Source organism: Pteropus alecto, unplaced genomic scaffold, assembly GCF_000325575.1.
Source record: "Pteropus alecto unplaced genomic scaffold, ASM32557v1 scaffold86, whole genome shotgun sequence".
NCBI lineage: Eukaryota > Metazoa > Chordata > Mammalia > Chiroptera > Pteropodidae > Pteropus > Pteropus alecto.
In genome coordinates this window covers 5,612,866-5,640,495 of record NW_006442109.1, presented here as the reverse complement: position 1 = coordinate 5,640,495, position 27,630 = coordinate 5,612,866, and the positions used below count along the sequence as shown (strand labels likewise).

The window sequence follows — 27,630 nt, the reverse complement described above, 5'->3', positions numbered from 1 at the left end:
ATTTTTGTTATATAATAAAGATGCCTTATTGACTGTTGAAATATGCCTACTCATCATGCTTGCCTTATGGAATATTATCAAATAACCACCTTTGCACTTTTTTTAGAGTGACAATCTTAGAATTGAGAATCGCCCTTTGCCTCCAATCTAAGTGAGACTATATTTGTGGGTAGGACATTTCTGGTGACCTAGGTTTTCTTTAAATTTTAGAATACGTTTAGATATACAGGAGTTGCAAAGATAATGCAGAGAGTTCCTATATACTCTGCAGGTTCACTCACTTTCCCCTCTTGTTAACTCTTACATGACTATAGTAAATTTGTCACAACTAACGAACCAATATTGTTGTAGTAAAATGAACTAAAATCCATGCTTTTATTCCAGGGTGACCTAGTTTTAAAGGTTATTTCTAATAATTTCTAAAAAATGGAAATCAGTATTGAATGTCCACACTAGATAGTGGCTTCCTGATTCTTAAAAGAAATGAAGTAACTTTGCGACCAATGGTGCTGATCAAGATATAGGGGGCTTATAATATTGTGGGCTTGAAATCCAAGTGTGGGAATCTTATAGCTTAATATTTTATTTGTAAATTGAGTATTAATAAATATGACAGGGTGGAGCTTAATCACTCTTAAAGCTGTTGTTGCCTGAGAGATATGATACTATGACATGGTTTCTTCTTTGTAGATAATCTATCCAAAAAACATTGGAAACGTGCCCTCCTGGGACTGAATTGAAACTTAATTTAGGACACAGAATACGGAGCCAATAGATAAGGAGCTAATTTCTGCAATTCAGATTGGTATCAGTTTAGTCTAATTCTTTCCTTTAGGACTGTCCAATTTAATATTAAATTTTATACTGGAACATATTAGAGATATGGTTATTTTGCTTCTTCAGTGGAACCTTTTAATCAGCTTTAAAGCAGCCCTGAGTAAAGTAAAAACTTAATCCTATCTCTCTTTTTAGGGCTTTTTTAGTTTGTCCTCAAAGCAGAAAAAGCAGCAGTGAAGCAGTACTGCTCCTTAAAGACTCTGCTTTTATTAAATTTTCTTCAGTAATCTTCCCTAGTCTTTTTTTATTGCATTATTTGAACCATAAAATAAATAAAAATTGTATTCAAATGAAATTTTAAAATTAATGAAGCTTTGGAAACACCCCAAACCTCAGAACATATATTTTTCCCTAGTTTATTTTTTAAACTCTAGCAAGTAGGTCAGTAGAAATACCTCCCTTTAATTGGAATAATTAGAAATGGAAAATTATAGGAGTAACTCAATTTGACGTATAGATTTAAATAAGATGAATTATACTGGGATTAATATCATTTAAGGGTCTGAATTTAAATAAGATGCATTTAAGCATAGTTTATAATTTCTTCTTGAAAGATTTTAATAGCAGAGAGAAGGCCTGAGTGTTGGAATATATCAATACATAGGAGAAATTTTGCCACAAAATATAATAGATATGTCGGGGGTCGGGGGGCGGGCAGTATTTTCTGTCCAAATAAGTTTGAGAAATATTAAGTTGAACAAATTTAAGAAGTTGTCCACAGGATTTCTCAGAGTCTTTATTATTTTCTGAATTTTTAAGAGAGGGCATATATAGGATACCCTGCTTCCTCAACTTATTTATGCCTAGATCACCTAGTAACATTCCCCCCCCCCTCCCCGCCAGGACAATAAGTATACATACATGACCTGTTTTAGGAACTTATACCTTTGAAAATGTTGAGGATTTATTTTTCCCAGTTATAGTGAAGATGTGATATCATTCATATATGTTGCTTATCCCCAATTCTATGCCTTCAAGATGTTTTCCCACTGTATACTATGAAGGTATTATATCCAACCCTGTGCTCACCACCTTCCTTCTGTTCATTAAAGTGTGATTTCCAAACATGATTGAATGTCAGAAATACCTGAGCTTTTTTAAAAGGTTAAGATTCCTGGGCCCTAACCCTGGTTATTATTCAGTAGAAATGTCACTGTGTTCAGGATTTGGCATTTATGGCAAACGTTCAGGAGAGTCTGATGCAGCCAACACTGGTCCTACAATTGGTGCTTTGGAACTGTTGAACTAAAAGTGTGCATGTTTTAAGTGGGTGATTGGCTTTGGGATGCAGTTAGTTTGTGGTTATAGAACACATGGGTTAACCATCCCATACTAGAGAGAATTGCAGCTTTGACCTCCATTAACCCTATAAGATGATATGCTGTCTACAAGCTAATGTGAAACAATTGCCGTTATCCTTTAAGAAAAGCAGAGTACTCCTAAGGGAGCTTTTGGTCACCTTTCTAAGAAAGAAATACCACATATAAGATTACCATTTGTTTTTAGTTAGCTTGAGTAGCTCTCTTGTGGATGGTATTTTATTTATACTTTGGAAAGAAGTACTGGTTTATATTTACTCATGGTGCCATCTAAGAATATATTCTCTCCCAGCCTCCTGCTAATAGATAGACATTTAACCTTAAGAAGCAAATAGGCTAAGATCCTATCTCATTTATACTTTGATTTATGTGAACACTGACAATGGCTTTTCTGTTAAAACTATATGGCTGTACTCTCTGCCTGGTATAACAATTCCATATTCCTGGAAATTCTCTTTTTGTATCCTACAAATACAGCTGGAAAGGAGCAATATGAACAATTACTAGTGTTTTGAGAGGCAACTAGTCTTAATATATCTTGGTCAAATTGTGTTGTATTAGCAATAATATATGAAACAACTAGACACACTCATTAAAATTAGGAAGTATTCACCACTGTTTTAAAATTATCCTTCAATGAGACATGAAACAGAAATAAAAGGTAAAATTATTAAAAACTGGAGATAAATTTTTACTACTTGCAAACAAAATTGTATACATTAAAAACCCGAGAGAAGTTAAAAAATAAAATTAATATGTTTAATAAACTGATTAGATATCAGAGGTATCCAAAAATCCACAGTCATTTGGATATAAACATTGTTTGATATATACAGTCTTGCTATTGCTGTGTATTTTATTGATTGGTGAAATAACAAATAGAAAAAATATTTGCACTCGCAGGTTAGAGAATCAGGAGAGAGGCAGGGCCATAAAAACTAAGGGAGAAAAATGTTGTAAGGAGGGCTTAACAACCATGGTGAATGTCATAGAGACATCAATTAAAGTGAATCCTGTGGATACTACTGATGGTCTGGAGATCACTGGCTTCCTTTGTCAGGGCCACGTTGGTGACGTGAAGGATGTGGAAGCCAGACCAAAGTGGTTGGAGAAGGAATGTAATGTAAGAGCCAGAACATCTATTTGAGTTTGTAATGGAAGAAAAAAAGAGTTTGAGAATTTTGTTGTTGTTGCTATTTTGTCATTTTGTGGATTTTCAGAACCCTTCATTATGTCCCATGTGAGACTAGAAACTCCTCAGAGGCAGGCCTTGCCTCTGTGAGCCCTGCAGTGCGTGGTACTGCCTTGAATGTGTGAGGCACTGTCTGGCTTTACGTTTAACTCACGCCTGTCAATGAAAGTGTTCGTACACTTGATAGTAGGCAAAGTAGGGAATAAATTTCAGGGCGTTCTCATTGACTCAGTTAGGCAGCCCTGGCTTCGAGACATGCTGTCCCTGTGCCAACATCAGCAGTTGTGCTGGTGCTCATCTCTCTGTCGGCCCTCACCAGTCTCACCACCTTTGTTCATGGTCTGCTGTTGGGCTTTTTTACAGCTATGAAACCTACATAGTGGAACATCGCGATGCTTCTGTAAGATGTGTGATGAGGAATAGAGTTCGGCTTTGGAGTGCTCGGAACCAGAGATACTGCCGAGGACTCGGAGCCCAGCCCTGACCACGAGCGCGCCCACACACAATGAACAAATTGAATTTCCATAACAACAGAGTCATGCAAGATCGTCGGAGTGTGTGTATTTTCCTTCCCAATGATGAATCTCTGAACATCATCATAAATGTGAGTAGATCCCACTTAAGGAATGTTTAAATATCTGTGTTCCCACCAGTGACCACATTCAAGTTATGGCTTGGTTAAGCATGAAGTCATTACAGAATAAGACCTTTACCAAGGTGGTGGATTGAGATGTTAAAGTATTCTGCACAAGTTAAACTTTGAATTATGGCTTAAGTGCAACAGCCTTCCACATTCTCTCACCCAGGGTAAAGTTAGAGAATATTGGTTACTATATTATAGAAAAACAAACACTTGGCTATTTTTAAACTTTTTATTAAAATATAATTTTATTGATATATAATATGAATTTGCTTTTTAAATACTCTTGAGTTGTACCTACATACATGAAATCGTAATAATTGCTAGCTTTTTAGTATGCGTCTTGATCTTTGTTTTAATAGTAGCCTAAATCTAGTCAGTTTCAAGCATAGGCTGTGCATTTGAGCACTAAGGTATCACTGATGGTTCATGAATAAGAGTTAACCCTCTTAGTTCACCTGGACATTGAGGAATATGACTTTTTTTTTTCAACTTTTAAAATTGGGTTATAATTTATATGCAGCAAAGTATAGGAATCTTCAGTGTGCAGCTCAGTGAATTTTTGCAAGTGTGTACATCCATGTAACCATCATCCGGCTGGAGATATAGTACATTTCCAGGCCCCCTACAAGCTCTTTTATGAGTCTTCCTAGTCAATAATCTCTACCCAAAGAGTAACAACTATTCTACCTCTATCGCCATTGAGTAATTTTGTTTGTTTCTGAACTTCATGCTGCTGAAATTATGTGGTGTGTTCTCTTTTGCATATGGCTTCTTTCACTCAACATTTGGCCTGTGAAATTCATCCATTCTGTTACATGTTACCATAATTCTTTCTTTTTCATTGTTGTATCATCTTTCATCGTATAACAATATGCTCAATTTCTTTGTCCAACTATTGTTGATGGACGTTGGGTTATTTTAAGTTTGGGGCTATTATGAATAGAAATGTTATGAATATTTTATGTGTATGCACATGTATATATTTCTGGGCTTATACCCAAGAGTAGAATTGTGGATCCTAAGGTATAGATATGTTTGGCTTTGATGGAGACTGCCAAACAATTTTATGACAATCAATATCATGCCTATCATTTTTCAACTTCTCTCCATATTATCAACTTTCATATTCCTTCTTTTACTGGTTGTATTCTGATGGAATTAAGGAAAAAATTGGCTTAATGCATGTCTTGAATAAGTTTTCCTAGCTATATGCTACTGTATTTTTAACCCAATTGCTATATAAGATAATATTTTTAAATGTTATATTTAATATATATGACATGAATAGCCCCATTAAAAAATTTAGCTATGAAAAGGTTCTGCTTATTACCATAATTATTTTTGGCTTTATTCTGACAGTCACCACAGTTTCTTGACTTACTAATGTAACCTTGTTTTTGCTCATAGGGGTTATCTGAGAATCAAACCTTGAATGAACTTTGTCATCCATTGGGCAGAATTTGTTAGCTACATTCCTATTCAGGCTAGCTGAGTTGTTTTTACTATGTGAAATGATAGACTTATTTTTGCAGCATTTGGTTTTTAAAACCTAATAAAAATTGGCAACATATCCCTCTATTTCATTGTGGGCACTGGCAAAATATATTAAAATGTAATTTACTTATATATGTGAATGTGCTATTTGAGTTCTCTTATATAGTTATAGAAAACGATATCCACTGAATTTAAAAAATGTACATAATCAGTCATGTAGCATATGCACTTAAGAAACTTCTCTCAGTTCCATTTCTGCCTTTTCACCTGGCAGAATATGTATACGTGTGTGTGTGCATTCATACAGGATATGGAATAAAAAACCTTGCTCATCACAGGTAAGTGGAAGGAAGACTAATCTAACTTCATGAGGAAAGCTAAAAATTGACTAATTTTCTAGGAAATTTATTTATACTAAAATCTCAGGTGAGGAAGATAATGATGGAGAACAGATCGAAAGATACCCAATTCATTCTTGTAGATCAGTGCTTTTTAAAACTTTAATGTACATCAGCATTATTTGGAGATGTTAAATATTCAGACCACTGTACTCCTTGGAGATGCTGCTATAATAAGTCTAGGGTAGGACACAAGAATCTGCATTTAACAAGATCCCCTAAAGAGGTGCTATAGATAGTTTATAATCTTAAGCTCCCCAGGCAAAGACCTTTATCCAGCATCATTTAGTTTCTTTGACTCTACATAACTCTGTTTACTAGATTGCATTTTTGACTTTGCATCAGTTGCCTAGACCTTAGAAAAGTACATGACATATAGTAAATGAAAATAAATGTTGGTGGTTGTTAGTAGTAATAATATAGTTATCTTTGTTCAGAAATGTTATGATTATTCATATTTTGACTCTACACTTTACTAGTTTTGTGATCTTTAGACAAGTTACTTAAGCTGACTCGCCTTACTCACTTGTAAAACCAACTTGCTTAGTACCTAGCACATAGTAGGCATTTGATTTATATTAGCTCCCTTTCTGTCTTCCCTTTATGAATAATAATTGAGGGGCCATATTGTAGTGATAAGACATTAATGTATTTAAAACACACAGATCTGAATTTAAATCCCACGTCTGAATGACTTTTGGAAAGTGTATTAAACCTCCCTCAGCTTCATCTTCGCTTATAAAATGGGAATCGTACCTATGGTACAGGGTGATTGTGAGAATTAAGGGTTAGCATATAGCATAATTCCTGACACATAGATAGTAGCTGCTATTATTATTTTAATTCCTTACTCAAGGATTAATTTTATACTTATTCAATTCCTTCTTTTGCATAATTAGTATAATTCCTTCAGGATTGTCAGGACTATGAGCCATATATCCTCATGATTAAGGAGAGACCTAGGTAGAAATCTCTACTCCGTGACTTACTCTGCAACCTTGGACAAGTTAGGGTTTTTTGTTTGTTTGTTTGTTTGTTTGTTTGTTTGTTTTGCCTCAGTTTCCTCATCTATAAAATGGAGATAATCTTACTCTCCTCGCAGGGACATTGTGAGGATTTAAAGATACAACATGCAGGAAGTGCTTATTGCAGTGCCTAGAACCTGAGAATTGCTCAGTAAATTAGCTTCATAGAGTAGCACTTCTTTTAATTTCTTTGAGCTGTTTGCTCGTTTCTTTAGGGTACTCTATTAATGAAACTCTACTAATGAAAATGGAGAGTCCTAACCCCAGATAGGCCTATTCTTATTCCAGGTCATGTAGACTTCTCTGCCATGCCCAGGCTGTTGAACCAAAGGAGGGAGAGACTCAGTTAAGGAGTATGGTGGCCCCTCACTGCTAGGAAACCAGTTTAAGGTTGCCAAAGGCCTGTCTTTTTCTACAAAGTGTTATTTTTGTATTCAGAAACTAGCAGTTGATATTTGTAGATTTGCGGTATAACAAATCAACTGTAGCAAAAACTATTTCATTAATGGTCTGATTTATTTTTTAATCATTTCTAAAGAGTTTTTGTTTTGTTTTTTTTTTTAAAACAAAGAAAGTTTGTTCTCTGACAAATGTAGTTGATAGAATGTTGTCTTTCTGCATGAGGGGTAAATTTTGTGCTTTGGTCATTCAAAATTTTCTATGAGTCGAACTAATATGGGCTGTTTTGAATTATTTTAATCGTCAGATAAATATTAAATATGAAAACTTGGAAAATTTGGGAAATAAAATCATTGGTAAACGTGAGAGCCACCAAATTTTTGAGTGATATAAATTGTGGCCAAGAGCTAAGACTTCACTAAGACTAGAGTGAACAGTTCTTTTTTTCTGGAACATATTTTAAACATTCTTGACCAATAACAAATCATTGACATTTAAAATCAAAAGCTGTATTATTAAAAAGTTCCATATAGAGTATATTTTTAGATAATGCTTTAATTCTTATTCTTAATACCTCATACTCTATAGCACTTTTTTAAAGTTTTCATTGCTCCTGAAGCTTAAAGAACTTGAAAAATTTCACAATCAGCTAACATGTAACCTTAAAGACTCATAATATGCCAATACAAAAATCTCAAGCTTGTTTTCACAGCAGGTAAGACTTCAGAGCCATAGCCTTATTTAATTGTAGTTTTTAAATAAGAAGGCTGTGCTTACTTGATAGTTTTTAAAGAGCTTTATCAGTAGGCTTCAAATACTTGATTTAATCTCACAGAATAGCAATAATTATGTGTGATGTATGGAGGAAATGTACGGTGTTAGTTGAACACCAGTTACACAATACAACATAGTTTATATGCAGTTTGTGTTTTAGAATTTTTCCATTAACTTTTAATCACATTTTATCCTGAGTGCTTTGTATATTACATTTTAAAATATAGTCAAAACTAAGGATTTAAGATGCCCTAGACTATGATATTTTGTCACAAATTTGTAGTATACAGTTCATTTTTATATAACAAGTGACTTTTTCCTTTATCATTCTATTTATTTCAACTTATTTGTAAAGTGGAATTATGGTAGTATAAAATTCAAAATCCAAAGTCTTTTTAATGAATGAAGATGATAACGATTTCCTACTGGCAAATATATTCTCTCAGTAGTATTGGTGGGTTTGCATTAATACATTTTCCCTAAGTTCTTGAATGGTACTTTTATAAAATGATGCTTACTGCTCAGTGAATCGGAGTCTGTAGTCATGGAACAGAATGAAGGTAAGGAGCCCACAGGGAAATCAGACTCTTGGCTCTCCTTCATCAAACATTTACTGAGTGCATATATATCTTGAATATAAAATAAGACACTGTCTCAGCTTCAATGAGTTCCTGGTGTTTCTAAACAGCTGAATTTGTGCTGCTCTGGCCTTTCATAAACACCTTTTACACTTTCTAGTAGATACGGTGCTTTAGATTAGTTGCCATTTAGTAGTTAGCGTGGAAAAGAGTAGTCAACCTGTTTCTCTTACTCCGTTTGTCATTATCACAATTCTGAATTGTTTGGCTTTCAGTTATCTCAGCATGTTTTTATTTTCTGAATCTGAGTTACATATTAAGGTATGATAAAAGGTCATTAATTCAGAGTTAACTACTTTAGAATTCATAATATTTAAAACTGTGATTGGCATCACTATCATTGAAGACAGAATTTGTAAGTGATAGTACAAATGAGAGGAGAAATCCTACATATAAAATAGATAGCTAAAATGACAAACTGTCATGTTGCACATATTTTAATATACACATAAAATGTTATAATACACAATTGAGCAAAGTTTTGAGTTGTTGCCTTTGCCACTACTAACTATATGACTTTAAGCTTTCTGGGTTTATTTTCTACTTCTATAAAATGAAGAAATTGACCTGTATGGTTTCTTAAAGTCAATCTCAACTCTAGTAAGCTTTAGCGATTCTGAATTCAACAAGACTAACTCAGCAGAGCTAATATCCCTCAAAACACTTCATTAAACATTTGAGAAGTTTTAAAACTATATCTTTTAAAGACTTTTATCATTCAGCATGTGACTTTTCAGAATAATTTATCCCCAGAGTTCCAGATTAATATGGTTTTATGATGTTTGAATTATACTAGAATTCAGAAAAGGAACCTGGTTTAGGTACCTAAAAGTTAAGACAATAAGGTGATTATTTAAGATAAATAAAATCTAGGAATTAATTCATTGTATAGTATATAGTATTTTGCTAAGACCATCAAGAGGAAAATTTTCCTTGTAAATATACGTGGTAGTTACTACTTTTGATAATGTGACTAGGCTATTTTGGATTCCTTCTGAAAATTTTATCATGCACTATAGGTTTAGACCGAGGCCTTGTCCGTGTATCATAAGATTTATGAGTCTTGTACAAGACTGCATTGGTACTTTATTGCCACGTTGTAAAAATTTGTATTCCAATAATTATTATTGAAACACGGTCACAGATTAATGTAAATGATTTCCATAAACCAACAGTTATTTTGTTGTGTCAGCTTGTCCTTTCAAGGAATATATTTAGGATGCATTAAATTGCCTAATCGTGGCATATTATGTAGACTTGGTGACTTGGTTGAATTATTATTTCAAGTTATGTTTTTTTTTTTTTTTCCTTACAGGTTAAAATTCTGTGTCACCAGTTGCTGGTCCAGGTATGTGACTTACTCAGGCTAAAGGACTGTCACCTCTTTGGACTCAGTGTTATACAGAGTAAGTCTTATTCTTATCTCTGATGGATTTAATCAACTATCCCTAAGGAAATAATGTTTTATAACTGTAACTTAAATTAGGCATACATTATAAAATTGTGATTATGAAAATACTCATAAACTGGTCATTTTTAGTCTAGTATTCATTTTTTTTAAATTAACTCTTGTGTATATCTTATAAAATTTAGAACTTTAGATCATGTATTTAATATAGTTCAAACTTAAAAATTGTTTCCTCTTTAGGAGTTTGAATTTTATGTGTTTGCTCTTTTGTTTTAATGAACCAAGCTTGATTTTTGTTTCCTTGCACAGAGGGAGCAGCTGGAACTAGTAGGACATTAGCTTGGATGTTTCCTTAATTTAATTTGTAATATAATTTTTGACATTAAAAGAAATTTAGACACAATAAAACTGACTTTCCTCTATTCAAATTCATTTGCTATTGACTGTATAACAAAGTGATCTATAATTTACTCTTATTTGCTGTTTTTCCCTCTTTACTGTGACCTTCTCTTCTTTTCCAGTCAGAATGTATGATTTTGAGACATAGTATCAGTTCCTTCTGCGTACTTTAATTTATGTAGAGAATATTTTTAAGTAAAAGGCTTCATATAAGCTTTCTCTTCCCATAACATCTTAGAGTTAAGTTCCCAGGATTTACCAGTAGCCATTCCTTATAAGCTTTCTTTTTTTAAATCATATTTTAAAATTTCTCTAATCTTTTAGATGCCAAAAACCTTTCATATCTTTGCTCAGTTTTTCAAGGATACTTTTTGTGAAATGTTTTTATATTGGATATGAATTATTATTTTCTACTGCTGAAATTGGTTTAAATCTAAAGGTTTATGATATCTTGAGAATCTGATTAGTACGATAAAATGCTTAGATCTTTCAGGTTGAAAATGTATCATGATCAACTGATAAACAAGGCCCTTCTCCTCCAAAATGTGAACTGTTTTCAGTTGTCTTTTTCGGTGAGACCAGAGAGCATGAAGCAGGGAGGAACATCAGAAACCTATGAATCAACCATTTGTTCTTCATTTTCTTCCTGTGGTAGTTAAAGCAATAAAAACACAAATGCTCAGCTCCATCCTTGTATTAGTGCATACCTCAGTCACTCTTTCAAGAAAGGGTCTAGAAGAAATAAGATGCCCTGTAGATTCTGAATAACTACTTTTATTCTACACTCAAAGTTCATTCTTCTTAGTACAGCTACAGCCAGACTATTGATTCATTGTCCAACAAGTCAGTCTAATACAACCAGTTTACAGCTTCCTTATGTTTCAAAATAAGAGTTTTTAAGATTTTTTTTTTTAAAGAGAGTTTGTAATATGGCGAAAGAACCTTGGAACAAGAATCAGGTGACCTGGTTCCAATTCCAGTTCCACCACTAGCTAGTTGTGTGACTTTAGACATATCACTTGACTTTTTTTCAGTTTCAACTTTCTCACATGTCAAATGGGAATTACTGTACACCTGCTTTGTAGGATTGATGTGTGCTTGAGAATTCAAGTATAAAGTCATGGTCAAATGGTCAGATGGTAGAGACATAGTGGTAGTTTAAACCTACATAGGAGCTGTTATGGTGAATAGTCTCAGTTCTGTTCACTATGTTGCTTCTTCACATGGGAACTCAGGCCAAACACAAATCAGATTCAATGGGAAAGTTGTCTAGTCTTGCCTATTTCATGTTTAATCAGTAACATATGAGAGATGGGAGATATGTTAATTGATTCGATAGGTGGATTTAAAAAACACTTCTGTCTCTGGGACCTTTTTCTTATCCATTTTATTCAAATTTGTTGACTTAATATTGCCATTTATAGAAAAAGTGTAGTTTTACCCTTCCTGTTCTCTTATGGCGTGTTTCCAGTCAAACTCCAGCATTCATTCAGGAGTGACAGTGTGGGCAAGTATGTTGTCCTTGGAGTAGTCAAAGAGACACATTTAACACATTTTTATGCAGAGTGTTCTATGAGCCTGCCCCTTAATGAGGGTTAGAGAAGAAGGGATACGCTTTTTTTTTTTAAAAAAAAAAAAAAAAAAAGATTTAAAACTTTGTAAAAAATAAGAATGCCAAAGGCTTTTCTTGTGAAATAAATCTTTTAAAAGATTCTCTTTGGGAAGTATGAAATTTTTATATTTTTTACTAGCTTGTTTTCACATGTTTAGATCATTTTAACATGGGTTTTTAGCAGTCTTATTTTCTATTCATCTTAAGAACATCATTTCCTTGAAGAACTATTTTGGCATTCATTCTTGTTTTGCATAAGATTCTTCTCCTCTTCCCACAAAATCAATCCCAAAGGCAGTGTGAGTAATGGTTTATCATTTTGTCATACTGTGTTTTACATGGAGAACTCACGGAAGGAATAGTCTTGGGGACTATTCTTCACAAAGAATGGGTCAGGCTCCTCCCCTGGGAAATGTGCCATCATCGTTGATGTTCTCTCATTTCTTATACAGCAGTTAAGATGATGTTTCTGTGCTGTTTCATTACTATACACCTATGAGAAGAATCTTCAGTGAGCAAAACAAAAGCACGTTTTTGTAAGACCAAGTACTGTCCCATGTTAGAAGTTACACTATAAGCTAAAATGATCCTACAAACTAAGTAAAAGCAGGAGTTGAAACTAATGCTTTTTCTAAATATTAAATATTTTTAATAGTATGTTTTCTGTATTGCAAAAGCAAAATAATTCATAAAGAATCTCCTTAATGTCTAGCCCACAGAACTTATTATCATTTAATATCATGTTGGGTGTTCTTGGTAGTATGTGCATTTAGAGTACATTCACAAATCTTGAGGCTTTTAAAAACCTGTTTCTTTATGTATTCTTTTCTTTAAAAAAAATCTAACCTTGTCTCCTTTTTTATAATGTGCAGATAATGAACATGTGTATATGGAATTGTCACAAAAGCTTTATAAGTATTGTCCAAAAGAATGGAAGAAAGAAGCCAGCAAGGTACGACAATACGAAGTCACTTGGGTGAGGTTACATTTATGAGCAAAATTATTTTGATTTTTCAAAAGGTTTATTTTAACTATTTTACATTAGAAAAATATCTTAATATTTTATATAGTAGAGAATGGGAAAGGGAAATGAATTATATAAGTCCTAAAATGTCACATTGATGAAGTATTAATATTTCATAGGAAATAATAGATTTTGGATATCTGTTTAAGTAATGTTGGATAATCACTTTTTAGTAATCTTGAGATGTTTTGAAATGTAAAGCTTGGCAAAAGTATGTGTTCCTCTTCTGGGGCTGTTGTCAAAACTGATCTAAATATTATTAACAATTTTTGAATCTACTTTTACTCTCCTTACATTTGATTTTTGTCACTTTATTGTACTGGTGCTTTTATTTAGTAAACATCAATTCTGTTTACATGAGGCAGCATTCACAGGGAATTTACCTGGTGATTTTAGGATCACCGTAGAAAATCAGGAATAAATCCTCAGTGTTTAATCCTAGTTCCTTTGATTTGTATTTAAGAATTCTTGTAATAAACTAGAAGGCTACTTCAAAGCCAACTACAAGGTAAGGAACATGGATGTCTAAATAAACAAACAGCATATTAGAATTTGGCATGTGGAATGTCAGAGGAATAAGAACGTTTGTAATGAGGTTCAAATGGTCACCACAGGGGACAGAGCTGAGGGAGGAGCTGGATCTCAGCTAGAAGTTTCCACTGGCATTTATTTTTATCTTCCCTTATGTTGTCATTGACATTACAGTGAATGAGTATCAGCTACAGGGATGATAACTTCCTGGTTTTGCATGAACCTGGTATCCATATGAGACAATTGTCTACCCACTGTAAGGCCCCACTCATTAGAAGTAGAGAAAACCTTTCAGTGTTTAAAAAGTGTCTTGTCGATAATGGTATTTTGTTACTTTTGAAATCTATTTTTGAAGTAACTAAAAATAGCTTGATTTTTTGTGTCTTTGTTTCAGGGTATTGACCAGTTTGGACCTCCTATGATCATCCACTTCCGTGTGCAGTATTACGTAGAAAATGGCAGATTGATCAGGTATGAGGACAGGGAGAGATTCTAAACCTTTATTCCCAACAGCACTCATCTTCTAACATAAATAAACCGTATCAAATACTTCTAACCAAATAAAATACTCATATTTATTGTTTGTCTCTCCCTGCTAGACTATAAATTCTGTAAGAGCAGGATTTTTGATTTTTAGATCTTTTTGCACACTCATGTTGTATCTTCAGTTTCTGCACCAGAGGTACAGTATGCACTCAGTAAATATTTGTTGGATGAATGAATGAATGATCATGTTAGACTGTTGATGAAAATGTTAATAATAATATCACTGGCTCACATTTTCTATACTCCACATTTTCAGTAACAATTCAGTCACTAAAAAGATATTTCATTCAAGAGGAAACTGGCACTTTGTGAAGAGTGGAGAGACCGATTAAAAGATTATATTATTTTCTGGTGGTGGGATGGGGAATGGGGCAGCAGCAAGAAGCCTCTCCTGTAAAAATGCATGGGTGTTTATATAGCCTGGTTTTCTTTTCACTTTGGGGTCTTGCTTCTGCCTTGGCAGTAGCTTTAAAGCTAAGATTACACCCAGTGGAATTACCCTGTGAGAATCTTAGATGAAGTTTGGCAACGGCAGGTAATTGATTCTTTTTCTAGATGAACAATACTGTGCTCATGATACAAACTCAGGGTCAGTTTATCATTTGCTTAGGAGGATTCAGTGCTGGAAACTTTCAGAAGTGATTTTGTTGGCTGATAGAATCTACTGGAAATGTGAACTGTTTTACTAATTTATTTTTAAATTTTGAGAAACTCCATATGAAAGAGACAAAGATACATTTAGCTAATGAGTTATATGTGAGATTTCTCTCTTGGTATCTATATCATTGCCACATTAAAATTTAAAAAGTAAAAAAGGCTGAGAAACTTTTTAGTTATTCCAAGTTTATGAAAAATTTTTACTCAATTTACCTACTAAGTATGGAATAATCTGGAAAGAGGAAGATATATTATTTAGCCACTAATTAACCCCTTGGGGCTAATGAATGTTTAATTTATCCCTATACTTCTGCCCTTTTCCCCAGAGAGGAACTAGTCCAAACACTATGTGGTCAGCATTATAAAAAGAAGTACTCTGTCTCAAGGGGAAAAAAATTACATAAATGCTTTATTTTTAAACTCTTCGTGCTTAAACACAATCTTGGTTAAAATAAACCCATATGTTTTTATTTTTATCAACTAATCTATGAATCTCAGGTAAACATTCAACCTAAAATAATTGGGAATAATTTTAATAATTTTAATAATAATAAGCTCATTAAATGCATACGCACACACAGTTTTTTGTTGGGTTTTTTTTTTTTTTCCTGCATTTTTACTTTGATCACAAAGGCGTCCTATGTGCCTATGACATCTTTTGGAGCTTAACCATATTTTTTCCCCAGTTAGCACTTCTTACTCGGCATATTTAATGGGGACTGTATTTATTTCTGACCTCAGTGGACTGTAATCTGTGCACTATTAGCATTTCCATTTTTGAGGAATATCATGATTGTCTTAACATATGCCCATAAAAACACACCCATAAAGTAATATTCACTTAATAAAAAACGATTTAAGGAAAACATTTTTCAGTTCATTTGTTCTGAGAGGGGGAAAACATCATTTATAGTTAAATTTTTTTCTAAACGGTCATATAAATAGAAACATTTTTAAAAGGGCCTTAGAGTACTAGTAATGTGCTCAGCTGAAAACAAGACAAAAAAACAATAGCAAAACATTAAAGCCAGGATGATCCCCTCAGATTTGTCCTTATTTATGATATATGGGTAGCATTATCGTTAACAATTATTTTAATACAGACAACAAATACCTAGGCTTCTATTTTAATACTTGTTCAATGAAATATGTAGCATATTAGACCGTAGTGATTTAGACTTTTTTTCCATTCTCTGAATGAATCAAATGTTACAGGCCTTACAAAATGTTATTTTTGCCGTCTGCGTATTCACTATAACCTCCCCCTTTTCAGAGAGTGGGGAGGGTGGGAGGAGGAGGGAGCCGAAACAGAAGAGCTCTTGTCACCAGATGGATAGCAGGATTTGAGTTCTGTTTACATGCCATTGGATTGTTCCATCAGAATGTGAGTTCTGTTTTCTTTTATTTTCCTAGTGACAGAGCAGCAAGATACTATTATTACTGGCACCTGAGAAAACAAGTTCTTCATTCTCAGTGTGTGCTCCGAGAGGAGGCCTATTTCCTGCTGGCAGCCTTTGCCCTCCAGGCTGATCTTGGGAACTTCAAAAGGAATAAGCACTATGGAAAATACTTTGAGCCTGAGGCTTACTTCCCATCTTGGGTAGGCACTGTTTTCAAATTTTAAGATGTTTACTCTAGCACATTTCTAGTTCGTTGCGCTGCTACTCATGTTGCTTCAAGAAATGGGAACCCGGATGTTTTGTGGCCAGTGAAACCCTTCGTGATGCCCCAAAATAAATTTAACTCGAGAGTATGGTACACATGATCTCTTGATGTACTTTATAGCTGATGTGGAAGAGGATTACTTTCCATCCTAAATATGGAGGAACTTGAAATTTGCCAGCCTTCTCTTAGCATTTATATGGCCTCGATCTTATTTACTCTTAATATGAACAGCATTTTCCCTCTTTGAAGAGGGAAACACACTACTCTTTAAAAGGTACGATAATTCACAGCTTTTCCTCTGCTGAGAAAACAAATACAGGTGCTCCTCAATTTATGATGAGGTTACTTCCCAATAAACCCGTTGTAGGTTGAAATATTGTAAGTCAAAATGTGTTTAATACGTCTAACCTAACATCATAGCTTAGGCTAGTCTACCTTAAATGTGCTCAGAACACTTAAATTAGCCTACACTTGGGCAAATACATCTAACACAAAGCTTATTTCATAATAAAGTGTGGAATATCTCATGTAATTTATTGAATACTATACTGAAAGTAAAAAAAAATGGTTGTATGGGTACCCAGTGTTAATGAACATAGCTGAAAGCCTGCACACGGCCTGAAGAATGTTTGAAGCATTGAAGTAAAACAACGCTGGCAACACAGTACACTGTAGAATACCTGTTGGTACCCTCATGATTGCATAACTGACGCATCACACTGCTGCTGCCCAGCATCACCAGAGAGTATCATTCCACATGATACTGAGGAAAAAAATCAAAATTTCAAAGTACTGTTTCTACTGAATGCATATTGCTTTGCATCATAGTGAAGTTGAAAAAGTCCTAAATCTAACCATCATAAGTCCTAAATCTAACCATTTTAAGTCCAGGACCTTCCGCCTAAGTAAACTCCTTGCTCTGACTGCTATTTCCTTCATTCCCAGGAGAGGAGCCAGCCCCGTTCCAGCAGGAACTATCTCAGCTGTCCTTTCTCTGCTCCACCCCGTCCATGTCTGTTGCCATCCTTCCTCCAGGTCTCTGCGGTTAACTTCTTTTCTGTATCTTAACCTATTCAAACTAACTCTTCTTCACTCAGAACACACACGTGTTTGGTTTGCACCGCCCCATTCACAGGAAAGAAAGGAGGAAGGGAAAGAAGAGCTGCTTCTCTCACCTTCCCTTCTTAGTAAAGCCACCTGTGTGCTGGCAACTTCCAAATCTGTTTCTCTCCCCTGTGTCCATGAGATAACTGTTTTACGCATAGGCATCTCAAACTCAGAATGTGCCAAGTTAAGTTATTCTTCTTCCCATCTCAATTCTGTATATTCCTACTTCTGTGTTCCTAATCTCAGCTATTGGCACCGCCATCCATCTGGCCGTCCAGAAACTGGAGTTATACAGAACTTCCCCTTACTACCCTTCTTCCTCCCTGCCACATCCAATCAACCAGAGAACATCCTCTAACTTATACTTGATTACCCATCACCCAGCTTAAGAAATAAGATTCTCTTGTGTGTTTGTTGTTAAGTTTCTAAGTGTCTGTTGTGTCCCCTCCCCATGTTTGTTCCTTCCATCTCCCAGGTTCCAGCTCTCATCGGTACTTGACAACATCACTGTGGAGGCATCACTGTGGCTGCTTCAGTCTTTACTCTATAGATTATAGATGAGTTGATTTTGCTTGATTTAAACCTTCAGGGGCTCCCCTGTCACTTGCCTAGGCCCCAGAGTATGACTGAGGAGCTTTCCAGGATATGGCCCCTGCCACCCTTTCCAGCTTCCTTTCTGATTGTCCTCCATTTTGAACATCCAGCAGTTCCTGTGTTCCACACCTCCAGTGGCAGTTAGCATTTCCAGCTTCCTTTCTGATTGTCCTCCATTTTGAATTTTATGCCGTAGCAACATCCAGTAGTTCCTGTGTTCCACACCTCCAGTGGCAGTTAGCCCTACTAGCCTTTCTCCTCCAGTTCTTATATCCTTCTCCCTGTTTTTCCTGGCTAACACCTATTCATCCTCTAAGACTCAATTTTCTCTTTCTTCAGCACTTCACACTGAGGTGCTCAATATATGTTATTACTGACTGATTGATGGTGCTTCTGTTGTTGAAGAGAAACCACAAAAGGTGTCAGGCTTTTACATATCGATGTCTGTTGGACCAACATTAGCCTGTATTTACATTCCCTAGTTGTCTTCAAGTACTCACTGAACCTGGGTCATTTAAACCAGAGCTTCCCAGTCAGTGCACGATGGAATCCAGAGTGCCCGGATAACCGTGGCCTCAACTCTTGGGATCACCAAAATCACTACTACAGTGTCCTTATGAGAATTCTCTATATGTTCTTTGGCCTGAAAAAGTTGACAAGTACTGATTTAAGATTGTAAAAGGCATCTGAAAAGCTTGTAATTTGACTTCTCAGCAAAACTTGATAATTGGCCAGTAGTTTGTCATGTTCGATTCATTAGGAAGAAACAATATGTCGATATCTATAAAAACATTAAACATTAAAACTAAAAATTCTGTAATTTTTTTTATTCCGATTTTAAATTCTCCTTTTTGTTCACTTGCATAATTCTTTTCACATTTTATAATCCTATGAAATCAGCTAGGACCTTTAATCAACACCTTTCTCTGAGCCTGTAGCTGCTGGATACTGTATATTTTTGACATCTAAAAGCTCAGGCTACTATCTGATGAAAATATAAGCAACAATGAATTGCAATGAGTATATGAAAGAAATTGTTTTTCTCATAAGTCTTCAGAGTGTTCATATCAGCCTTCTGTGCAAAAACCAAACATGTTTCAGAGAATTCCTCGCAGTCCCCTGCCATCTTTGGATTAACTTGTGGAAACTCCTACTCTGTGGCTATAATTTTAGAAGAATTAAGTAGGATCCAGAACCTGAAGATATGCTGAGAGGAGATGTATTTCATGGTACCGATTGCAAGGATAAACAATGATGTGCACAAAATTTTGCAAGTTTGCATGTTTTTTTTTTCTTGGTGGGTTTCAAGACAAGAGGACATATTTTTCCCATTTTTTGTGATCTTTTGGATATGCAGTACTACAGCTGAATTGACATTGCCGCTTCTCTTATTAGCAGGTTCAGCCTCGTATTATAACTGATGGTGAAAACAAAATAAAAGTGGGAATTTTCTAATACGAATTAGCCAGTTTACAGAGCCTGTTTTAGGTCCTGTCCTTTCCGTCATTTGGGGGTCGAGGGTAGTACTTAACATCCCTCCAACAAATGTTGCATTGCACACCCATTGTGTTCCAACAGGTTGTTTCCAAGAGAGGGAAGGACTACATCCTGAAGCACATTCCAAACATGCACAAAGATCAGTTTGCACTGACCGCTTCCGAGGCTTATCTTAAATATATCAAAGAGGCCGTCCGACTGGATGACGTTGCGGTTCATTACTACAGACTGTATAAGGTACAGAACCACAGTGAGTCTGCAGCTTCTGAGAAAATTGCACCTTCTTGAGCAGAAGGAACTTTTATTTAAAGTTCTCATTTCACTTTTTAATGGGCTTTTAAAGAAGTTTCATGTGACTTGCTGTTTCTCATCATAATTCAGTCTTGGAGTCCTTGGGCCTAGAAGCAGGATGGAGTCTTTTTTAATGGTTCTAATATTGAGATAACAAGTGGCTGCAAACTGTGAATCTGGCTTTTCCTTGATAAGAAATCGTTATTTTTCTTCTTCCCAAATCTGCATTTCTGCCTAGGGAGTAACATTGGCAACTTGTTTGGTCAGTAATTTTTAGTATTCCTCAAAGTGAAGCCATACCTGCATTGTATCAATTAATAACAAGAACGTCATTACAACTGCTAGTGTTTATTGAATACTGTGTTTATGGGGCACATTTTTTTTTTTTTTTTAAACCCTCACAACCCTGTAAAATAGGAACCGTAATCTTCATTTTACAGTTGTGGGAACAGACTAGAGACCACAAAACTAGTAAGTGACAGAGCCAGGATTCAACCCAGGTCTACTTGAAAACAAGCTGTGTGCTTTCACCACTGAACTCTGTGTTTCCCTCACTCTCTGAAGTTTGTTACTCTCTTTTGTGTCCTCTGTATACTATTGTCATTTTTCCAGAGGTCACAGGTTACACACCCAAATAACAACTGGGGCCAGGCTCTAAAGGAATCAGTCACACACTGCTGTTTATCATCTCTGTCTTCTCTTCCCACCTCCTCCCTACTCCTCTCCCTATTTCACAAGTGTCACTTCCTTGGCAAGAACTCCTGAATTCCCACTTACATATTCAAGGGTATATTCTCAAACCAAATGGGCTAAAGTGGTTCAGAGTGTTTTCTATTGAGCCTGACTTCTGGGATTGAATCCCAGCTTCACCTCTTAACTGTGTGATCTTAGGCAGGTTACTTAACCTCTGTGCTTGAGTTTCCCCACAGTTAAATGGGGATGGTAACATCCCTGTCTCTGAGATTTACTGAAGATTTAAAAGATAATGGATGAAAAGTGCTTCAAAGAGAGTGCCCAGCACATGTTAAGCATGACATTAAACTGTTACTATTATTATTATGCTGTTACCATTATCATTATACTATTACCATTATCATTGTTACTGTTATGCTTGTTGGCATGCCTGTAAGCCTTTGTGGTAAAATTAGCATAAGTAGACCATTGGAGACTGGACTGTAGTTTGGATATATTGCTTGGTGATCTTCCTGGCTGGTTCAGAAAACTTGGTAAGGAACCAAAGGATGGTTTTTTTTTCTCTCTTCCATGCCCAAGAGACACATTGTTAATGCCTTGTCATCTTTGAAAGGTGTAATTGAGTTCCCTATAATCTCTTTATCTAAGTTTCTAAAGGACTGAGTTATTTTTTTTCCCTTAAGAGATTTTATTTGTGACACTTCAATTTATATGACAAAATGCAAATAAATTACATTTGAAAATCAGTTTATAATTTAAAAACGTATTAGAAGTACTGATGTATTGAAGAGTGTGGCTTTGGAATCAGATATCAGTTAGAAACCCTATATCACCACTCAGTAATACTGGGATCCTAGGCAAATATAACTATAATCCTGGGCCATCTATTAAGTGGGAATGCGTCTATTCATTTCACAAAGCTGGGAAGATTCTGTGAGATAATGAATCTGAAATAATCAGATAGAGGGCCTGGCACATTAGTGGGTGTTTAATAAATATTAATTACTTCTTTTTTTTTTTTTATTCTTATTTGATAGGGAAGATCAGTATTTTAGAGAATCCTTTACTGAAGTAGATATCCCCATTTATTTTTAGTGTAAAAATTAATCTTTAAAATTTTCTTAAATTGTAATACTTCTATATGGTATAGAAAATGACTCTTGTCTTCTTTAAACAAGATAATTAATAATAAAAATGTAACTAAATGAAGTAAGGAATAGGTATTGTTACCTTATGGGCTGAGTTTTTATTCTTTGAAGAAATCAGGTGGCAGCCATTAAAACCGCTTCATTTAAGGCCTGCTTATAAAATGTAAGTAAAGTAGACAGAGGACAGGAAACATTCTGAATGGGAAAAAAATCTGTGTCCCTTTTCCAGTACTACACACCTCATACATGCACAACCATCATTTTTATGAGCACAATTTTATTTCAGGAAATAATCAGAACAGCCTTGAAAGAGAAATTGGCCTAAACTCATAGCGATGGATTGGTTTCTCCTTTTAAACCTATACTATATGTGGCTTCCTCGCCATAAAAATATATTAGTTGGTATAAAAAGAAAAAGAAAAGAAAAAGCCCAAATAGTGAAAATAGGCTCTATCTTTTCTGTGCGAGGATGCAGTTTTGAAAAATATTTCTCACTGTGTTGATGAGAAAACGGACTAAATGTAATAAAGATCTGTACATATTCATTTATTGTTTTTATTGAGAAATCTCATAATGAAAATAATTTAGTCACTTAGTAATGTTATTTATCTTCTTTTTTAAACTTCATATTTTATATCCACTTATTACAGATGAGCACTTAAAAGGTGTGGCCAAATTTCTGAGTACATTATTAATTGTAGAATTTTTTCCTTGTGTAGTTGTACTTTATTTTTTACAGTTTATAGTTTAGCTGGTAGAAGGTCTATCATCTTGGCAAGTAATAATTGAACTTCTTAAAAATAAGTAATTTTTTCCCAAACTAACTGAAAATACAATTTTTACGGTTTTATTATCTATTTTCTTGAGAGACCCTTAAATATTTAGGCTTACCTCTAATTTTAGCTTCAAAGCTAAGAGACTTACCTGGTTTGAAACATGTAAAGAAAGTCCTAGTGCATCTCACAGTGTAGCTACGACATTAGATTCAAGATGCTAACACCTAAGAAAAGGTTAAACATAAGACAGAAGGTAAAAATCATGTGAAAGCAAAAATATTCTTGTTTACTAGAGTTCTCAGGAACATAAGTATTTAGAATATCAACAGATATGAAAATGAATTTAATATGGTGAAAACACTAATACTTTTGAAATCTCAGGGATTTCAAAAGTATAATATACCATTATTGATTCACTATGTGCTCTTGAGTTTCTTAAAGCTCGTAGAAAATTAGAGATGTGTAAGATGAGCAGAGTTATTTTAAACCAGAAACTTTCCAATCCTGAAATGTCTTTCTCTTTCTTTTCTTTGGTGCTAAATTGTCCATTGTAGAAGAAAAATATATTTTTTCATCCAATTTTATTCCTACAGGATAAAAGAGAAATTGAAGCTTCTCTGACTCTTGGATTGACCATGCGGGGGATACAGATTTTTCAGGTTAGTAAATGAAAAATAAGTGTCAGATAGTATCCACTATGTCTTACATTGACAATGTGCCTGTGTGGTCCTGCGATAGGTTCACTGGTCAATTTTTGACAGTGGATTGGTCATTACTTCCTGCTTGTCTAACACAGATGTGGATGATATAGGATAGATGAAGTGATACAGTCTAAACCTTGATAGTAATGCGTCCTCTAAAGCAGAAAACAACAAGCCAAAGATTGGTCCACGTTCATCACCAACAGATCGTTAATATTCAAACATTTTTCTTGGTGTGTCATTGATTTTAAATATTCTCTTTTATCCTCTGGAACGTTAATAACTGTCTATAGAAAAATAACATGTTAATACAGTGCCTGACCAGGCATTTTAATTTCCGTTACATTTTTCTGATCAAGTTTGTCCCTCGAGTAAGTAGGTGGGATGATGTTATCCTACACCCATCAGTAGGGGAGAGAAAATGCCTCTTTCTATGAGACCTAAGAGAATATAGGGTGTCTTATCTTTGATGTAGACAAAATATGCAATTATGAAAGTCTGAGTGCCTTATCCCTTGAATGCCTGAATCTTTTGGACTTTTTATATAAATTTAAGGATAAGACAAAAGAGAAAAGATTGCCTTGAAAGAGGGCCAGTTAATGCAGTCACTCAAGAACCAAAAGCTACAAATTGTATCACTAATCCTAATTACTGTCTGCCACTCTCCCAAGAGAGTTGAGGACCTCTTTCAGATTTTAATTAATGTATTTTAGTTTTCCAGGAGAGAAATTAGAGCCATTTTAGAGTGTCTGTCAGTTTTATCAGTAACTCTATATGCATTATATATAATTCTTTCCACAGAATTTAGATGAAGAGAAACAATTACTTTATGATTTTCCCTGGACAAATGTTGGAAAGTTGGTGTTTGTGGTAAGTTTAAAGTAACTGAAAAAAAAAACAACAACAAAACACCTCAATTGTTTGGTTTTTGGATTTTTGTTGTTTCTCGTTTTTTAAAACAATATTGTCCCTAGCAGAAAAGTTGATATTTTTAAAAAGTTGACAGTAAAGATAATTAGCTTTCTTATATTCTTATGCATGTGCTATAATCCTTGTCACTCATCAGTAGTGAACCTAAAATTAAAGAATATTAGTAAAAGAAATTACTAATTTAATTTTGTGTCTGGTCCTCACCATACTACCCTAAATTATTCTAGTTGCAGAGAAAATGCAAGAAAAGTAAAAGAAGAGTTCATTAAATAGAATTACTTTTAAAAGCCCACAGCAGAGGGATTACAAAACAGAAAACTGTAATCACAGGGTAAATTACTCTTAGTGTGGGGGTTGCCCAGCTCTTTTAGAAGTTACTTCTTTTGAACGAAGAATAAAGAGTGATATAAAAAGATGTTTCTATTAATATCTGACTCTTTGAAACTCATCATTATACAGAAAAGTCTACAATTCTTAACAGGAAAAATTATTTTATTTTTAGAATATTAAGAATGGTACACTTTGTTTTTGTTGTTAGAGCAAATTCATGATTCTTCTAGCTGTTTCTCTACTTTGCCAGTTACATCCATTTTTTGGTAGGGTTCAAAAAATTATAGTTGATAATGTACATATCTAGTGGCCATTAAAGACCATAATTTTTTTCCTTCAGAAATTATTGAAATAAATACACAAAGGAAGGAGGAAGATAAGGATTTGTACACATGGGCTTCTCTCCCATAAGGAAGATGGCCTATATAAATAAAGGGCTGTATTGCCAAACAGCATTTGGGTACTGACTCCACACTGCCCTGTTAGTCAAAAGACCTGTTTCAGACTACATTAATTACTTGGGCACAATTCAATCCGATTTCACTTTACTCATAAATTAAGTGGAGCCTGACCTGACTCCTCCTCACTGTCTCTCTCTCATCCAGCTCCTTGTCAAAGGATCTGAGCTGTTTGAAAATGAGCAAATTTTACCCCACCTGTCCTTTCATGTCCCAAATGAAGTAGTAATAAAATACATTTTGAAATTGAGTGTTTTAAGGGTCCTGTGCTCAGTGGTTCCTGAATCCAGCTGTACATTAGATTTACCTGAGGAGCATGTTTAAGATAACAGATGTTGGGACCTCATCCTTCTCTCCTAGAGATTTCTAGTTCAGTGGATGTGGTTTGGAGACCAAGAATCTGCTTCGACAAATTTCCCAGATGATTCTTCTCACAGCCAGTTCCTCCCAGCTCTGCCTAGCTGTGTGACCTTGAGCAAGTTTCTTCATTTCAAAATGAAGAAACCAAGGCACAGAGAGGTTAAATAACTTGCTCATTTTGAAATGACTTGCTCATTTTGAAATGAAGAAACCAAGGCACAGAGAGGTTAAATAACTTGCTCAAGGTGACTTATTGTGAGGATTAATGAGTTAATATGTGCTCGGTGCTCATTAAGTGTCAATTATTACCATTATAGCATTGGCATCCATTGGTGGTTTCTTTAAACTGAAAAGTTCAGAGGTGAAAAATTCCATCCCTATTTGAGTTACACAAACCCATATTGCATTGTGGCGACTTTAAATGTACAATTAGAATATGCCTCCCTCTTTGCTTTATCTCTTCCCTTTGGCTGAGAATCATTGTGTCACTTATTCCTTTTTGTAGTCTTGCTGCCCTATTCATTATTAGCAAAGTTAAAGGAATTTATAGTATTCCATAACTAAGGAACTTTACTAAGCTCTCACCAACTTTGAACTTTATGTTAATAATCCCAGACTTAATGAGATTCCTTATATCTCTACTGATAGATACTTATACGACTTATAACAATTCTTTCTCTTTTCTGTCTCATCCGTCCAAATGTCCCTCTAGATTCTAGCTCTCTCTTTTAGCCAGCTAGAGGGGTTTTATATTTTTTCGAAACCCTAAATAAGTATCTTATGTTGTTCACTATCATAAGTCTGTTTATTTTATCCCCAGAATTTACCATAAACTATAATTATGTGTTTATTTGCCATCTCTCCCACCAGGATGTATCTCCATGAAGGTGGGGACCTTGTCTGTCCCGTTCACTGTCATTTTCTCAGTGCCTAGTGCAATGTTTAGTACATCGCAAGTGTTTAACAAATATTTGAATGCATTACACTTCTAGAATTTGTTTGCTGAGTAAGGGTGTTGGGATTGCATTTGAGAGTGCTTTCATGATGGGCCCTTCTCTTCTCCATTATATAAGTGGCCTGACTAGCCAGAGAAACCAAAGATATTCTTCAGCTGTCATACCCAGTTAGTGTTTACCAGAAGATACTGGCTAGACACTTCCCTGGATTTTTCCTGGATTCCTCCATCCCGTGACATTTTTGAAAGGGAAAACAGTAATTTATCTCTCAATAAACTTTGAATGGAGCTTTATACAGTAAGTCCTCACTTAATGTCAGAATGGGTTCAGTGGCTTTAAGCAAAATGACGTATAATGAAACCAGTTTTACCACAAGCTAATAGATAGAAACAAGAGTTAAGTTCCTACAACATCTCATCAACATTATGATGAAATGATGTTTTTCAAGGACCTGCTGCACATGTATCTATTTCTGAATCTGTAGTTTTCCTTACTAAAAAAAAAAAAATGAAGGGAACCTTGGCAAATCAGAGACTTTTCTTCTTGAATCTGATTTATGCTTTCCCTCCATAGGGTAAGAAATTTGAGATTTTGCCAGATGGTTTGCCCTCAGCCAGGAAGCTCATATACTACACAGGGTGTCCCATGCGCTCCAGACACCTCCTGCAACTCCTGAGCAACAGCCACCGCCTCTACATGAATTTGCAGCCTGTCCTGCGACACATCCGGAAGCTGGAGGAAAATGAAGGTATTCTGGGGTCTGGGATGGGGAAGCAAATGGGGCTTTGCTATCCATGGTCTTTTACTCTACAGCTGCCGTGAACTGTGGCTTTAGGTTCCTGAAGAGTGGGTTTTGAGGACTGGGCCTCTCCGGATTCAGAGCACTGTTCCTGTTTACATCTCAGCACTATTCCAGAGGGCAAGGGATAGCCTTGAGGCCCACCAACCACAGCACCTATCCCAAACACCTGAGGTTATCCCATCCTGTAGCTATCTCTCGAGTACAGCCTCTTTAAAGTTCCCCCACACTTGGCTAGAAAAATCCTTGCAAAAAGCCGCCACATGAAGGTGCAGGCCAAAGTTTATCTGCATCTCAGAGCTCTGTATGTACACCAAGTCACCTTGGCTCTATTATCCATAGGCAATCTGAACTTCTTTCCAGTAAAGGTAGGTCACAGAAATGTAATGTCTTCCAGTCTCTCTTACTGACTGCTGGGAGGCCCCCAAG

The 27,630-nt window shown here is 35.2% G+C and overlaps 1 protein-coding gene across 4 annotated transcripts in view; it reads left to right on the top strand.

Moving 5' to 3' along the window:
• FRMD6 (FERM domain containing 6) overlaps positions 1-27,630 on the top strand; it is a 70,801-nt gene that overhangs the window by 30,342 nt on the left and 12,829 nt on the right. For 2 of the 4 annotated variants that reach the window (XM_015596079.2, XM_006920195.3), the window contains 9 exons: positions 3,712-3,952; positions 10,035-10,125; positions 13,011-13,090; positions 14,088-14,164; positions 16,310-16,496; positions 19,841-19,996; positions 23,261-23,326; positions 24,170-24,238; positions 26,976-27,150. In XM_015596079.2, coding sequence (XP_015451565.1) covers positions 3,854-3,952; positions 10,035-10,125; positions 13,011-13,090; positions 14,088-14,164; positions 16,310-16,496; positions 19,841-19,996; positions 23,261-23,326; positions 24,170-24,238; positions 26,976-27,150 — 1,000 coding nt within the window. In that variant the 5' untranslated portion in view covers positions 3,712-3,853. Of the gene's footprint in view, positions 1-3,711; positions 3,953-10,034; positions 10,126-13,010; positions 13,115-14,087; positions 14,165-16,309; positions 16,497-19,840; positions 19,997-23,260; positions 23,327-24,169; positions 24,239-26,975; positions 27,151-27,630 lie in introns of those variants that run through there. The other 2 variants (XM_015596078.2, XM_006920194.3) reach the window with 1 other exon arrangement.